The following is a 16,771-nucleotide window of genomic DNA, read 5'->3' as shown; positions in this document are numbered from 1 at the left end:
GTTTTAAAATCAGGTTGGGATCCACTGTTTCTGGCTATAACCCACAAAGGGCCCAAGAATGCATACCTCAAACCCCTCAAATTCTGATTCAAATACTACCACCACTGTAATAAAGTCTATTTCATTCCTCCCTAAATAGTATTTGAGCTTCTAATTTTGTTATAATTCAAAATTATTGTGTCAGGCACTAGGAGTTCAGGTGGGTTACTGTTCTGCTCACTCATTCTTCTTGTAAGACACTTGGAATCCAAAGTAACCACTGACTTCAGCACAGAAATCCTGAGTCACGCCAATTCCTCATTTATAAAGCCATGCATCTACAGCAGCAGCCTACATCAGTGATACAGGCGGCGGGAGCCCTCTCCAACACTAAATGATAAAACATCTAAATTGTTCATCAATAAGAGGAAATAGGCATTTTATATTTGAAATTTTATGGGCAGTTTATTAAGTTCAATGATGAAAGCTATCAGAAGAATATTCTCCTGAAAAATGTTTTTTCTTAGAAAAAAAAAAAAAAAAGAAAGGAAGATCAAACCCTCTCAGCACAGCCACAGATGCTGTGGCGGTCACATCTCTCTGGAGACAGGGACAGTCCGTCAGTCTGAGTCACTCCCCGGGGCAACGGGATTGTAGTCAGGATCATCCTCACCATCTTCTAGCTCCAAATCATCCATTTCTTGGAACAATGACTCATCCACCTCCACGTTGTTCCCAGCTGTGAAGAGTAAGACAGCCTCACCTTATAATCCAGGAAAAAAAAAAAAAAAAAAAAACTGGTGTGTGTGTGTGTGTGTGTGTGTGTGTGTGTGTGTGTGTGTGTGTGTGAAGAGTAAGACAGCCTCACCTTATAATCCAGAAAAAAAAAAAAAAACTGGTATGTGTGCGCGCGTGTGCGTGTGTGTGTGTGTGTGTGTGTGTGTGTGTGTGTGTGTGTGTGTGTGTGTGGGGGGGATAGGAGGGCGGGGATAGTGATGACTCCCAGGCTACCAGTGGAAACCCTTCTGAAGTTGATCAGCAGAGACTCTGACAATAGAAGAGCAACTCCAATCTTCACAGTCATAGCCAGGCGGTGGTGGCACACGCCTTTAATCCTAGCACTTGGGAGGCAGAGGCAGGCGGATTTCTGAGTTCAAGGCCAGCCTGGTCTACAGAGTGAGTTCCAGGACAGCCAGGGATACACAGAGAAACCCTGTCTCAAAAAAATATAAAAAATAAAAAAAAAATAAAACAGGTTCAAAGAACACTTAATGACAATGTAGCAAGCTATAGTTGAAAATGGGGACTCACTGGTGGACCATCACTGAGACCAGCCCCACAGCTCAGCTCACCTAGTGGCAGCAGATATGCGTATCATCAAAGCTGAGCTGTAACTTCTTACTTAATTGACTGTCAGCTGGGAACTGACTGTCAGCTGGGACTTGCCTAGTTCCCTTTACATACATCAGATGGCAAAGGCTCTAAATGTCTAAGTCCTATGAGAAGCACTGGCCAGGCTCCGCCTCAGCAAACTTACCCTGCAGACGGCCTGAAGTAGATACAGCAGGATACCATAGCACTCCTCCATCCTTGCAAACATTATCTTCCTTCCCTCTTAAGAGTCTAGTCTACTGACATTCAATCCAATGAGAATATAGAGAGACTATATAAACTACAGTCTATATAAATAATACTATAGGGCTGGAGAGACGGCTCAGCCATTAAAGGCTAGGCTCACAGCCAGAAGTACAATGACAATGCCCTGAGTCCAGGCCACAGAGTAACTGAGTCAAGAGCAGTGAAGGCTTCTCAAGCATCTTCAGGGAACATCTGAATCCAACAGAATATGAAGGTCTGGACAAGCAATTGTAAAAGTATATAAAATGTATGTTCAAAACAATAAGATCTTGATATTTCCAATTAAAAGACAAGAGTCTTAAGGGAAATATCTGGAAGTAACACAGGTAAGGCCAGACTGAAATGGAACTACATATTTTTCCCCTACCAAAGAATTCTAAAGTTTTATAGCTAAATATGAGTTTCACATTCTCAGAAGCAGAGCAGTAACTATAGAATATTCAAGGCTCTAAGACACAGAGAGATTCATGGGTTGGAGAGATAGTAGGAGGACTGGCTGCTCTTCCAGAGGACCCAGACTCAATTCCCAGCACCCACATGGTGGCTCACAGATCCATAACTCCGGTTTCAGGGATGCTATACCCTCTTTAGGCCTCCGTGGCCACTAAGCACACATGCAATGAACATGGTAACATGCAGTCCAACATTTGAATATATAAAGTAAATAAATCTTTAAAGAGAAAAAGATAAAGACATTGAGAGAATGATTTAAGTGGCTACAATAAGTCCAGGCAAAAACAATAAAATCTTCAAATGAGAGAAGAAAATTGCTGGGGGTATTTCCAAGGTAGACTCAGCAGCTCTCTGGGAAATCTACTAGAGGTGAAGAGATTCCTTGACCCACAGGTCAAGAATAAAGGAGTCAGGGATAAGTGAAACCAAGCATGCTGAAGCATGCTTCTAACCCTAGCACTCAGAGGCAGAGGCGGGAGGATCTCTGAGTTCAAGGCCAGTCTGGTCATAGCAATTTTCTAGGCCAGCCACTACTATATCCAGTGAGACACTACTGAAACAAGGGAGGGAGGGAGGGAGTAGACTAATGAAGTTTCTGAAGCACAAGAGAGTAAGATGAATGAGGGAGCTGAAATTTCTCAGCAAAGCAGAAGAGAATATCCTGGTAAATTTCTGATGTTTGGCTTTGGTTTGTCTGAGACAGTTTCACTCTATAACTCAGACTGGCCTATAACGCACAGTGTAGAACAGAACACCCTCAAACTTAGGCAGTTTTGTTTAGTCTCCAAGTGCACAGATTACAGATAGTAAACCAACATGCCTAGCTTCAAGTTTTGTTTTTAAGATTATAAACGTAAGAATATTGACCTATCAGCTAGAGAAGGTAATAATATATTTAATGGGGAAAAAAAACATATTGAGAGCTAACAGTGTAGCTCAATGACAAAGCATTTGATGTGTATACACAAGGCCCTAGGTTCCATTCTTATCACCAGGAAGAAAAGAGGGCAAGTGCCAGCAAAGGCTCCTGCAAGGTTAAGAAGAATGATTTAGCAGTGGGCCACATCAGCAGTACCTACTCTTCTCCAGCAGATAATCCAGGGCATGTTTGAGAAGCCAGGCCTAGAGAATGCCAAAGGACAGGGTAGACATAAGAGGGTAATGAGTTGTACAACCTGAAAAAGGTACTACTTCAACCAGGTTTGATAAGCATGGGTCCAAGTGTAAACACAAGCAGGCCATCAGCTGCAGGAGGCAGGAAGTGGCCCATGCTGCTTTTTGCTGTGTGGAAAGTGGGAAGGATGGCCAGCACGTAAGCATCTGTGGGTGGGTATGATAATATGCAAATCAAGAACAGGAGGGAGGGGTGGAGGCAAAGAGGTGAAACTTAAGGACAAGAAACTCCAACAATTACACAGTAAAGGAGGGCGGGCTGCTCTGCAGAGGATTCTGGAAGCTCCACATATAAGCTTCTATAAACCCAGAGTGGACCCTGGATTCAGTTCTCCCACATCTGTGATACAGACTTTTGAGCAAAACGGTGACCTGAGTCATGCTACATCAGTTTCCAGCTGAGGAGGCTTATACACTATAACTGCCATCCTTGAGGTGTTTAAGTCATCTGAAAACTTAAAAACATACATCGCTATACAATTAGATTGAGTATATAAACTGATCAACTGTTAAACCTTCAAAATTTTGTTTTTAACAGGCTGGTAGGAAATTTTCACACTCAATAAAAATAGTCCTCTGCTTTTCATATATACTATATCCACAAGGAAGTATAACAGTAACTTACCATCCTCCAGGAACTGGATATCGGATGTATCAAGATTATGATCTGTTTCAAATAACTGTTTCCCTAAAAGAAATAAATATATTTAATTAAAATAGGATAGCATTGCTTTATCCCCTGTAATCACAAGGGTAAGACCCAAGAAAACAAATCTGAACATCTGCGTTTCTGAGAATTTCAATACATCTATGAATTATGCAATAGCACAGAATGCAAGATATGTATTCACACTAAGACAGAAATCATGAAAAGCCTAGGTTCCCCAGGAATGGAAAATTATGAGTTTGATTCTATCACTCTGAAGGCTTTAGTCCTCAATATTCTTGTCTAAGAATCTAGACTATAAGCCCAGACTCACCCAATACAAAACAGAAGTATAGTATATAGAGCAGCTATGGACCGTGTGTGAAGAGTGTGCGCATGTTTGCCATGGAGATCTATCCCAGTCATCTCTGCTGTGTGGAGATGGCGTGGGCTGTGGGCTGGGAGGACTGGCCAGGCCAGGGGGTACCATACACACCACTTAGTTTATTTTTCCCTGCTTGTTCCTCTTCTTTCATTCGTTTCTTTTTAATTTCCAGGAGTTCTGCGTCAAACTTGGCCTTCCAACTCAAGAAATTTTCAATCGTAACAGGGGTGCCATGGAACAGTTTCTAAGAAAATGAAAGACACAGGTGTCATGTCGATGAGATAGTAAATTAACAAATAAAGCCAAATGATTGTCTTCTAGATAACCACAGCCACACAGTGAAGCATGGACAGACACTACTGATGTCTGCCTGGGCTAGCTCTCTACTTAATCTCAGCATCTTACTCTGGAAAAGTCAAATTTTAAAAACATTCTTCTTGCAAAACTTAAAACAATAAAGATAATTAATGTGTGGTGCACTTACTGTCCTCGCCACAGCTGTTTATTACTAAGAAAGTTCTTGGTTTTAGTATGCTTTCACTACATATCAATTGAAAACACTGCCACCACGTTTTCACTTTAGAGTCTGGGGTTGGCCCTGTTTACATCACTGTGAAAAGACTTGTTGGGAAGCATTTACATTTCTTGATCGCACACAAGTGTGCTTTATCAATCTGTCATCTGTTACTCACAATACATCCTCAACCAAAATTTCACCCTAGAAAAATTTACCTTTTAGTCTCACTATTGTGATTTCCAAAAGCAAGTTACTAACATTATCAAAAAAAAAAAAAAAAAAAAAAAAAAAAAAAAATCAAAGTGGGGGCTGGAGAGATGGCTCAGAGATTAAGAGCACTGACTGCTCTCCCAGAAGTCTTCAGTTCAATTCCCAGCAACCACATGGTGATTCTCACCATCTGTAGTGGGATCTGATGCCCTCTTCTGGTGTGTCTGAAGAGAGTGACAGTGTACTCACATACATTTAAATAAATTAATAAATAAATAAATAAATAAATTTTAAAAAAAAAAAATCAAAGCTAAATATCAACTATGCTATAGAGAGATGTAAAGAATATGAAAAAACAAGGTTTTCAAGTATACCTTCTCTGCTTCTTCTGCTTCCTTTTCTTTCTGTTTCTTTTCTTCCTCTCTTCTCGTTTTTATCTGGTCAACTATTTCATTTAACTTTTCTTGAACAGCTGTCACAAGGGTGAAGATCATCACCATGCCGAGGTTCTCCTCAGCCTGTGGAAAGCAAACAGAGGTGGGGAGAAACACACTTCTCAGGAAAGTATAACCATCCAAAGAAACAAAATTATTAACAACTAAATCCTATGTTTATACCATGCTTCCTTATTCAGTTATCTCAAACAGTTGGATACGTAGACATTTAAATTTAAGTATAGAGCCAGAAACAGTAGTAGTAAATCCCAGAATCTGAGATGGAGGTAAAAGGATCAGAAACTCTTGACTACACAGGGAATTCAAAGCCACCCTGGAATACATATGCCCTTGTCTTTAATGACTAGGACACAGACCTAGGAAACAAGTTAAGTACTGCTGTTCTAAAATCTGACAATATAGACTTCAAACCAGAAACTAGTGAGGAAGATAATGAAGGGTCACTTCTTAATAATTAAGAGAACTTCCAGAGGACATATACATAACATCAGATACAAATCCCAGTACAACAGAGTGGATGACTTCAATACCCCAAAGTATACCCAACCATGAAGAGAATCATAACAGCCCAAAGTATGAGAATAAATGACTGCTGACTCCTCATCCATAAATGGGACATGTCTATCAGCCCATTCAGTCCCCAAGTTCAGAGCATCATGGAAGACTGTAAGATCGAGAGGATAGGGAGGTGGTCTGTGTCTTCTAGACATAATACAGCCATAATATTTGCCTATACAAAACCTGAATTAGACCAAACCTTCCAAAATCCCAGCATTGATGGAAGAGGGCATGGGGACCTACCCTTAGCTGAGGAGCTCTGAGCAGATGATAGCTTCTATGGGAATAAGTCATTTTTCTTTGGGGTATGGCCAACAGTGGGTTGCCTGTGCTCCAGTAAATGGCCCCTAGTCACTGCATATTGGAAGTACTAATTGGCCTTAGTGAGCTATTTAAAGCAAGGGCTGGAGAGAGAGCCCAGTGGAGTTAAGAGCACAAACTGTTCTTTCAGAAGTCGAAAGTACAGCTCCCAGATCCTGTATCAGACAGTCACAACTGACGGGAACCACAGGTCCAGAGATCTGATACCTCAGAGGAAACCTGCACTCATGAGCATACCCACCTAGAGACATACACATACATATGCATAATTAAGAATAATACAAATCTTTGTTTGTTTGTTTTTAAGACAGAGTTTCTCTGTATACTACTGGCTGTCCTGGAACTTGGTCTGCAGACCAGAATGGCCAGAACTCAGAGATCCTCTGCCTCCTGAGATCTGGGATTAAAGGCATGTGCCACAACACCTGGCAACATAAATCTTTAAGACAATAAAAAAGAAAGAACAGGACATGATGGTGGGGGAGGTTATGCTGAGGGGAAATGTGGGGAGGAACATTATATAAATATATGAAATTCTCAAAGAATAAAAATCTTGCCTTTTTTAAAAAGATGCTTTGTGGTCATATATCATGAATTCTGATTGGTCAATGTACTATTTATATATAGCTAAAACATTTTCTAGCCATCATTTAATAAAGGCCAATAAAATATGCTACTATTAAGAAAAATGATTTCCTTACCTGCGAAGCCAGTAATTTTAAAATGTCTGAGACATCATTATCTTCTAGATTTTCCTGGGAGAATATTTCATAAAGGGGAGTCTCATCCGGGTATTTTTCACTATATGTAAACTTGAGAGTAGTTTGGACAGCTAAGGCACAAGAGAAATGTTTAATGTGAACATATTAAAAGTATAAAAATCAGTGTTTCTATTGAGTCAATGATTTGTAACCTCAGTGAAAAGTATCACAAAAGAATTACTAATATAAGCAACAACCTCAACAAGATGAGTTGAAGAAATCAAGAGAATGGCAGAAACTCTTTGCCCATGAAACCCACTTACCACCTAGTGGCATTTTAATATACTGTATTTCAGAGAAAGATACACAAAATCCATTTAAAAAAAAAAATCCTGGCTAAATAAAAACCTACTTCAAAATAGTATTAACAAAATTATTGCCATAGTCTCACATTCAGCCTTTACCACAGAAGTTCCTGACTGCAGAGGACTTAGCTAGAGCGTGGAATTCATATTCAAATACACAATGGCAGGAGGATGTTGCTAACTGAGTGTCTAAGTGACATGTCTTTGCACTGGCAGTTTTTGAGAGGCTAAATGCTGGGACTTGTATTACCACACCTGCTAAAAAAAAAAAAGCATAAAAAACTTACTGCTTCTACTATAAACAAAACCAGATATTGACTACAGAAGAGTATTGATACCCATAATGCTCTCTATGCATGTAACTGAATCATTTCACTACATGTAAACTTACCAAATCAGAGCACTAGACCATGTCTATAATTATTTACCAATTCAAAGTAAGAATGAAAGGCAGGAAATATAATCCATGGATAAAGCACTTGCCGCATAAAAGCTGGGTAAAATATAGCACACATGGAATTCTAGTGACAAGACAGCAGACACAGAACAAAGCTTGCAGACCATGCAAAGCAAAGACCAACACCTAAGATTGTCCTCTGATCTCTACACGTCTAGACAGTCAAACATACACCGGGTACTGGAGAGATGACCCAGCAGTTAAGAGTAATAGCTGCTCTTCCAGAGGACCTAGGTTAATTTCCTAGCACCCACACAGTGGTTTATCATAACTCTGGATCTGAACCCTCTTCTAGCCTCTGCAGCAAACAGGTATGTACACTTACATACAAGCCCAGAAACACTCATGTACATAAAATAACAATAAACTTTTAAAAAATAAAAACAAAAAAAGGAAGATAGAAGAAACAAAATATATAGACATATCTATAATCTCAAACCTACCAAGTACATCATTCCAATTCGCTTTGCTAAGTATGTCACCCTTTCCTGGTTAGGACAGAACTATGCTTATTATAACATTCCAAGTATCATTTACTTGTGTTGAAATACTTTCTTTACAGTAATATTCCATAAGTAGAAACACACAAAGGGTATTTTCTTACATTCCATGATTGAACAGCTCTCCTGTACTAATCTAAACTCACAACAGCATATTTCTCTATTCTTCAACACTGAAAATTTATTGGGTGAGATGAAATATCTTCATTTTATCTTGCCTGAAATACTAGTGAGACAAGCTTTTAAATATTCATTTATACTGCTATGTCTAGACACTAAGTATCAACTCTTCTTGCCTACTCTTCTACTCATCAGTTCATTAAAATGAGGATAGAGACAAAACCAGCAGAAGCTAGCATTGTTTCAAAGAGCTAAAAACATTTTTCAAACTAAAAATGAACTGTACACAGCTGTTTTTATAAGAGTGCTATTAGCTCCCAATAAAGGCACTGTTCAGAATATGAGAATGCTCTCTGGAAACTTTAATAAGAAAGTTAACTTCTGTCTCAAGGAGCAGTGCCTTCTGCACACATACTGGTTTCACATAGCTACCTGATACCGAAGAGCTTCAAGAAGTATTTATTTGGAACTTGAATGGAAAGTTTGTAGATACTTATCTATAAAAGTACAGAAAGAATAACTGTGTCTAACATCTTTTCATTGAAATTTCAAAGCACCTCAATGTGGAACTCATTTTCCATTATTAAGAAACTAACAGTTTTCAAGTGATACCTCTAAAACTGACTGACTCCTCCTGACAAAACTTGTATTGCCACCTAAAAAAAAAAACATACTTGAGACTGTCAGCTTATATATAACCTTTTAAATTATTATATTAACTGACTTAGACCAAAAACAGATAACCTTCATACTACTATGAAATTTAATTTATTTAACTTTAATTAATTTAATTTAATTTAATTAACTTTAATTTAATTTAATTTAAAACTGTTTTACTTTGGGGGAATCAATAAATAGGTATACATTCAGCCTGTTTATAACAGTAAATGGTCAATAAATAATTTACACTTCCAAAGAAAATAGCAGAAATCAAAAGGTAAAAATCACTTGACAAATTCTCTGAACAAGTCTCTACTGTCCCTTCATCTGCTGCATTGTTAACCTATCTGCTTCACTTTTAAATACCACACATACCAACTCTGTAGGCCCAACTACAGAGCCTGCCTCTGTCCCTAGAAGTCACAGGCACACAGAAAACACAGGCTACAAACACAACAGTCATGCACAATAATAACAGCACCTCCACACCTGCAGTGCACTGCACACTGACTACAGAAAGAGCCTAGGAAAACCATGAGCAATTCCATCTTACTTACTTTCATCATTTTCTCCAGCCTCCGATGTCACGGTAATGGTGAAGCTGGGTGGGTTTTCTGATAACACTGCAAGAAAACACACACAGCGGTTCTGCAAAGTCAGCAAATACTGGCTTAATGGACTAAACTAATGGACGAATGAAAAAAATAACGAAGAAGATTAATATTAAAAACCAAGTGAGAAATAAGCCAGAAAGCTCCTAGCTGAAAGGGTGGCTACAGTGCCTAAGCTTTATGCCAGGCCTGGTCTGCAGCAGCTGTGTGAACTCTGGGAGAGCACAGATGACTCAAGTCACCAGGGAGACTGCATAGCTTTCAAGTGTCCAGGCCTTCCTCAAATCTCCTCAGTAATGGTTTTAAAACAGAGGCCTTCATCGCGACTCAGGTTTAAAACACCATGTCAAACATCTACAAAGACTCAAAAGCGGTTTGCCCAACCAATGAAGCACTCTTCCTGGACTCAAACTGTATATCAGTCTCAGACAGCATACCCCATGCTGAAGACGCACTAAAGGCTTGTTATATACTCCCAGATAGGTTGTTCTTACCAATTTTAGGTGTTTATTACAATACATTAGATAGGTCTCCTCTTCCTTAGCATTAACATGTCATGAAATGTAAATACCATGACCACAGGAATCAAAGCTTTAACCCAACATCATACGTACCAACAAGGACTCCAGAGGGCTATTAATTAGTCTAACAAACACAGCCATACTGAGCACCACATTGTACTTGTGCTGGGCTATGCAGTTAAAGAAAAATCCTTTAAATCCAATACCAAGACCATAGTTTTATACTCTTAACTACAGTCAGCTAAATTTAAGAGGTTAAACACAATTAATTTACCTTATATACCACTAAAAAGATGCCAAGATATAGTTTCCTTTCAGTCATAATTCAAATATATGATGTGCATCTTAGAAACAGTCAAATACACCATCACCTCAATGCCACAGATGCAGACACTGAACCATGGAGCTTTCACATAAACTGCATATGGTTCTTCAGCTCTGTCAGGGCTGGTAAACCACACAGGACTTCATTTTAAAAAAAAGGGGGCGGGGGAGATACAAAGAAAGATAAAAAAACGAACAAAAAAAAAAAAAAGGATAATATTCCCTGCTGATAAATTTCAGGGATGTTATTTGAATGAGGCTAAAAGCCATGAATAGCACATTAGCAAGTAGGCATGAAGAAGGAGAATGTGTGTTAGAATACCCCAGTGGCAGAGCACAACAGTTGGGAAACTAAGGAACATTTAGACAATTAGTTTTCTGTTGTGTGGGCATATATGAGTGAGTGAGTGGACTAGTGAAAGTATGTTTGACAGTGTAATCTTAGATAGTAACATTTTCAGCAGCTGGAACTGTATCTCTGCACAGGACAATAAATCTTGCAACAGTGCACAAAATAGGAAGCAGATGAAACTAGGCAACCTCTACAACCAATCAGGCAAGGATAATGAGGTTCTGAACTAGGATCAGAGCCATGGGAATAAGAGGAAATTAAGATGGTAATGACAAGTTGAGTTTGCAGCTGTGAATATGGTGCCACTAAGCCAAACAAGAGTACAGAAGAACCCAAGCATGATGTATTTTCAACAGAGAAACCTGCAGAGGTGAGGAGTAGGCCAGCAGAAATGAGGACACAAGGTCTGAATCCAATTTGGATCTTCTGGTCATCACTAAAGCTATCACATTAAGGAAATCATTAGAACTAGATTAATGAGATCATTAGAAAGAAACAAGACAAAGGGCAACAGCAGCTTTGTAAGGAATCCTTATTTTGGAGAAAAAGTGAGAGGGAAAAACTTGCCAGATTGAAAGCAGCAGCCACAGAAGATAGCAACAAACAAGATACAAGTGTTATACAGTCAAAGGACAAGTATTGGTGTGGTGTGAAGGACAATCCCACTACCACGCCCACCCTACCACCATCTCTGCTCCATTTTCTAGTGAGGTTTTATCACATCATTACATGCTTTTAGCAGCAGTTAAGGACAGGTCTGATGGCATTTAGGATGGAGGTAGGACAGTCAGAAATTCAAGGATGTCCTCAGCTACACAGGGCACTGGAGGCTAGCTAGCTATGAGAAATCTGTCAAAGGGGTGGGGTTGGGGGGTGGTGAGACAAACATCAAACACTAAAAGCAGTTCTCTATTTGTCCTCCATGAGTTATGATCATTTATAGAAAGCAGTATATGGTCCGAACACTAGAAAACCTAGCCCTTCTTAGAACACTGGGTTTGATACATGTAACAGTGTCTATAATGAACACTGTACAGTTTGTACATGGAGGACCCACTGACAAATTAGGTCATATTAACCCCTGAGGAGGCCTTCAGTCATCTAGAGTTCCTGCTCACTTGTTATGCTCTCAGTTCCTAGATCCCACCACTTAGTTGATATTCTAACAATGTCACCACTTGCACTAGAAGAGTCCTGCTTTTCCGGGTGCTATGTCCCTCTGAAAGACTGTTCCCCAGGTTCCACTTAACTCATCCTCTCTCAGTTTTCCAAAAGAATTGGGCTATCCTCTCCCCTTGAATGTATATTGCCTAATTCAAGTAGACTGAGTCCTTTACTGTGTACCTAATAAATACTTAGTAAATAAAGATGCCTAAAGGACACAGAGAGGTTTTAACAAAAAGACAGAATGGTCTAATCTTAGACAACAGAAAAGGTGGATCAAACGAGAGAGAACTACCAATCAATGAGAAACCACAAGAGGACTATGGGGCACTGGAACCAAAACAGAAGGAAAAAAAAAAAAAACCATAGGACCTCAAAGTCAGGAACAGGAATCACCCTGGCATTTCCAAGGTGTGCTGATACGCACATGCGTATCAAAGTTATGATCTAATGAAGACAAAGAACAATAACACCCAAGTAACAGAAGGATCAACAACTAAAACAGTATTATTTCTCATAAGGAATATCTTATGCTTATTGAATTGCTATAAAGTATTTACATTTACATTACTTCCCATCAAATGCTTGAAGAAATCCAGGCTTGCAAAGAACACCACAACAACCTGCCACTCTGAAGAGGGGCAGATAAAGGAAAATGGGTACAGCTAAGAAAAAGAAATGCTAGAAAATTCTATACATGGGCTAAGTTCCTACAACAAAATGAAAACAGATACACCTCCTAACAGTTACCAGGAAATCTCCTAACTAACCTCCCGCCTCCTCCTCCAATCCTTTATCTGCTGCTGCTGCTCCTTGACGAAGATTGTGAGACCTTAAAGATAACCAAGAACTAAAGTCAGAAGCCCCTTCCTGAAGGAACTTTTCTGAAGAATGGGTGCTGCCAAGAGACTCTTATATACAATAAAAATAAACCTTTGCTTTACTTTTAAAACCTAATGTTTTCCAGGTAGTGGCACACACCTTTAATCACAGCGCTTAGGGGCCAGAGGCAGGAGGATCTCCAGGAGTTTGAGGCCAGCCTGGTCTACACAGTGAGTTCCAAGATAGCCAGGACTACATAGAGAACCCCTATCTCAGAAAACCAAGGGAGTGGTGGTGGGGGGTACTTATAATTGCAAAAACTACTAACCCCTACATTTTTTGTTCTTTAAGATGAGGTTTCATCACATAATCCATATTGGCCTGGAATTTTCCATTCTCCTGACTCAGGCTTGGATTCCCAGTCCTGGTGATAATCTCACCACTGCTTGTTCTAATGACCTGCTATGGACTAGGTAGGATACACCACAGGTGCCAACCTTCCACCACTGTGTGAAGATCACAAGTATTTCTCAAGAAACCCTGCTTTTACAATAGGACCTCTCCTCTTCCTCTTTATCACTGTAATTTTGGTGCCAACAACAACTACACAGGGACTGATGAAGCACATACAGGATGTCCTTTGCTAAAGCAGACAGAATTAAGGGAACTTGATTTTGTTTGTTTGTTTGTTTGTTTGTTTGTTTTTGTTTTTCAAGACAGGGTTTCTCTGTGTAGCCCTGGCTGTCCTGGAACTCACTCTCTAGACCAGGCTGGCCTTGAACTCAGAAATCTGCCTGCCTCTGCCTCCCAAGTGCTGGGATTAAAGGCGAGAGCCACCACTGCCCAGCGGGAACTTGATTTTGACTTACTAAAGTTCGACCTTGGACTTCTAAAAAACTCCCCTCTATCAGACATTTTAATAGAGAAATGGAAATAATTCTACTACCTTAGCAGATACATGACTGGTGGGAGAATGGTGTGGAGTCGGTTTATACAGGTTGTTAGGAGAGCCAAAGTCCAACCAAGCTGCCAAACAGGCAAAAAGAAGAAACTCGAGTACAATGATTGAGTGCAACACTAAACCACGAGTAGAACAGCAACTAATCCTAAGGTTCAGCTAGGTCTGTGGACCACAAGTACGCCTTTTTGATATCATACAAGGTCAGTGGACCTAACAAATGCTTCTCTCCTAGTTCATTGGGTATGTACTAAAGAAAGGGTAGGGTGGGGTAGGGTAGGGTGGGGTAGGGTAGGGTGGGAGATCCAATTCCTTCATCTGACTGAGCATTTGCCAAATCTAGTATTAAATGAGATACAAAATGAAGGGGGAAAAAAAAAACTGAAAACTACTGTTCCTGGCAAACAAGGTAACTTTCTTAAGCCTGAAAGCAAGTATGGAAACAAATCCAACTGGCCACAAAACTGCAAACCTTAAAAACCCTCAGAATTTCTGAGTTCAAACACAGAAATATTTTATTTAAAAGTCCTACCTTTTCCCTAAAAGGTTTCAAAAAAAAAACCAAGAGTAATACAAAATCCCTAAGAACAATTAATCAAGATATTTTATTCATTGCAAAAATGTGTACATATGCTGGGCAGTGGTGGCGCACGCCTTTAATCCCAGCACTTGGGAGGCAGAGGCAGGTGGATTTCTTAGTTCAAGGCCAGTCCGGTCTACAGATTTCCAGGACAGCCAGGGCTACACAGAGAAACCCTATCTAGAGGGGAAAAAAAAAAAAAAAATGTGTACAGATACAGAAAGGAATTACAAGCAGGCTCAACAGGCTGCTATGGAATAGCTGAGTGAATCAAAATATTTGTAAGTCATCATTTGTTACCCTGCCTCAGGCTCCTCATGCACTTGTACATTTGACAAGAATTTCATTTACTACCACTACTGGGACCTAGTAAAATTCGACACAATACTGCTTTAGGACCTAAAAATATGTCACCGTTGTAAGACACAAGCACAATATTTAGTGAAGGATATCCTAATATGAAAGACAAGTTAAAAATATTGTTTGCCTCGTGCATTTTTGCTTCTGCCTACAAAAGGTTCATGCTTTTTTTGTTGTTGTTGTTTTTGGTTTTGTTTTGTTTTGTTTTGTTTTGTTTTTCAAGACAGGGTTTCTCTGTGTAGCCCTGGCTGTCCTGGAACTCAGTCTGTAGACCAGGCTGGCCTTGAACTCAGAAATCCACTTGCCTCTGCCTCCCAAGTGCTGGGATTAAAGGCGTGTGCCACCACTGCCTGGCCATGCCTATATTTCTAACGTACTAGAAAGGTCTAAACATTGTGATTCAGACTATACTGACAACTGACACTAGCGCTCTATTTTAGTTTGACATTGACATATAAGCAAGGTTAGAGAAGGGAGCCAGACTCCACACACACTCATCCAGGTAATGACAGTCTCAAACCTACCCTTAACATCCGCAGCACAGCTGTATCGCTGGTGCGAGAGAACATGAACACAACTGGAGCTACACAAGGGTAGCTGAAAGACATCTGCCTGTTGGCAAAGCGGAACAAAATTTGCTACTATTGCAAGCAGTTGGTCAAAAAGTGGAGCCAAAAAATAAAACTAAGCTAAGCAATGAGAAGGATGATTTGGAGTTTAGGAGTTAAAGTAATATGCCTTCCGTTCTTAATTCAGACAGTAAGCGATACTTGACAACACTTAAGAGAAATGGTTGTGGAATGTAAATCCCGGCAATCCCGAGCTTACTGACTTTACCTTGAGTGCTTCTCTAATTTGACAAAACCATAGATAGGTTGTCTACGGAAACGGACTCACACGGAATGGTTCTACAAATGAATTTCCTCACAGATGTTTTCCCTTACCTCCAGTCTGCTCTCCCTACATCTGAGCTGAGGCTGAATCCCCAACCCAAGTCTTCAGGGTCTAAGAACTGGGGACCTCTGGCCGGAGGAGGCAAAGCACAAGCCACCTACCAGCCTTCCCTGGGCCTCCAGAACCTCGACGACATCTAAAGATACCTAAGATCCACAGAGGCCACATCGTTCATTGGGCATTCTGCAGAATGCCTGATCACTCTTAGACTTAGAGAAAATAAAAGACAACCCGAGTGTGCTGCTCTCAAAAGTCAGTATCCCAATCATCACAGAAGGGCAAACAGCTACTACTTCACCAGAGCTTAAAACAGGAGGGGGTAAGGGGGTGGGGGTGGGGGGGGGACACTGAGCAGCTCAGGAGAAACTCATCGCACTGCCAGAGTTTCCCTCCGCGCGCGTGCTTCAGTGAATCTTGGACGGCTTGCGGTTACGCGAAGACAAAGCGGTCGGGATCAATTCCAGGGCCTCCACCGAGCCACCCAGACCTTCGGATTTCAGGACAGTGGGGAAGGGAGCAGGCGGGTGCTGGAAACTGACTGGAGAGAGGGAGGAAGGGCCCCGGCCTCCGCCCCGGCGCGGACGACCGCCAAAGTCACCTGTGAAGGAGTCGGGGTAGATAGACTCCAGAGCCTCCAACTCGTTGCGTTGTTCCTCGCCGTAATCTGTCATCGTGGCCCGCGTTGCTGCCCATGCATCTGCGATACCTTGGCGGCAGGCTGCAGCGGACACCGCGGCCGCCGGCTGCCGTGCAGGCGCACGCGCAGAGTCCGGGTGGAAAGGCCTGGAGCCACGCCTGGCTCGGCTGGCAGAAAAACAGCCCGGGCTCTGCCGGCCGCCGGATCCCCGCGTCGGAGTTCGACTGATCGCGCCTGGAATGCCGGCCTCCGATTCGCTGCCTGCTCGCGGCCGCTCGGGATTGGCTGGAGGGTGACGGCGCCCCGCCCGGCGTTCGGGAAGGACATCCAGGGTCTGCTGCTGGGCTTTG

The 16,771-nt window shown here is 41.1% G+C and overlaps 1 protein-coding gene across 1 annotated transcript; it reads right to left on the bottom strand.

Annotated features, from left to right (window-relative positions):
- Nucleotides 1-417: 417 nt before the first annotated feature.
- On the bottom strand, nt 418-16,629 carry Rwdd1 (RWD domain containing 1). Its single transcript, XM_034523703.2, has 7 exons — nt 16,383-16,629; nt 9,696-9,761; nt 7,037-7,167; nt 5,376-5,519; nt 4,386-4,518; nt 3,869-3,931; nt 418-718 (listed from the first exon to the last, which is right to left on the bottom strand). The coding sequence occupies exons 1-7, from the start codon at nt 16,453-16,455 to the stop codon at nt 600-602; spliced, it is 729 nt and encodes a 242-aa protein (XP_034379594.1). The 5' UTR covers nt 16,456-16,629; the 3' UTR covers nt 418-599.
- Nucleotides 16,630-16,771: the final 142 nt, after the last annotated feature.

This window comes from Arvicanthis niloticus, chromosome 20, assembly GCF_011762505.2.
Source record: "Arvicanthis niloticus isolate mArvNil1 chromosome 20, mArvNil1.pat.X, whole genome shotgun sequence".
Classification (NCBI taxonomy): Eukaryota; Metazoa; Chordata; class Mammalia; order Rodentia; family Muridae; genus Arvicanthis; species Arvicanthis niloticus.
Note: the sequence above shows the minus strand (reverse complement) of the source record. Positions and strands in the feature narration are given on the sequence as shown.

Excerpts from the sequence above, each read along its gene's own strand:
- Rwdd1 (XM_034523703.2), bottom strand. The coding sequence starts at position 16,455 with ATGACAGATTACGGCGAGGAACAACGCAACGAGTTGGAGGCTCTGGAG. Across the intron at positions 7,168-9,695 it reads GGCTGGAGAAAATGATGAAA|CTGTCCAAACTACTCTCAAG; the intron begins GTAAGTAAGATG and ends CTTGTGCCTTAG. Across the intron at positions 719-3,868 it reads TATCCAGTTCCTGGAGGATG|CTGGGAACAACGTGGAGGTG; the intron begins GTAAGTTACTGT and ends TACTCTTCACAG.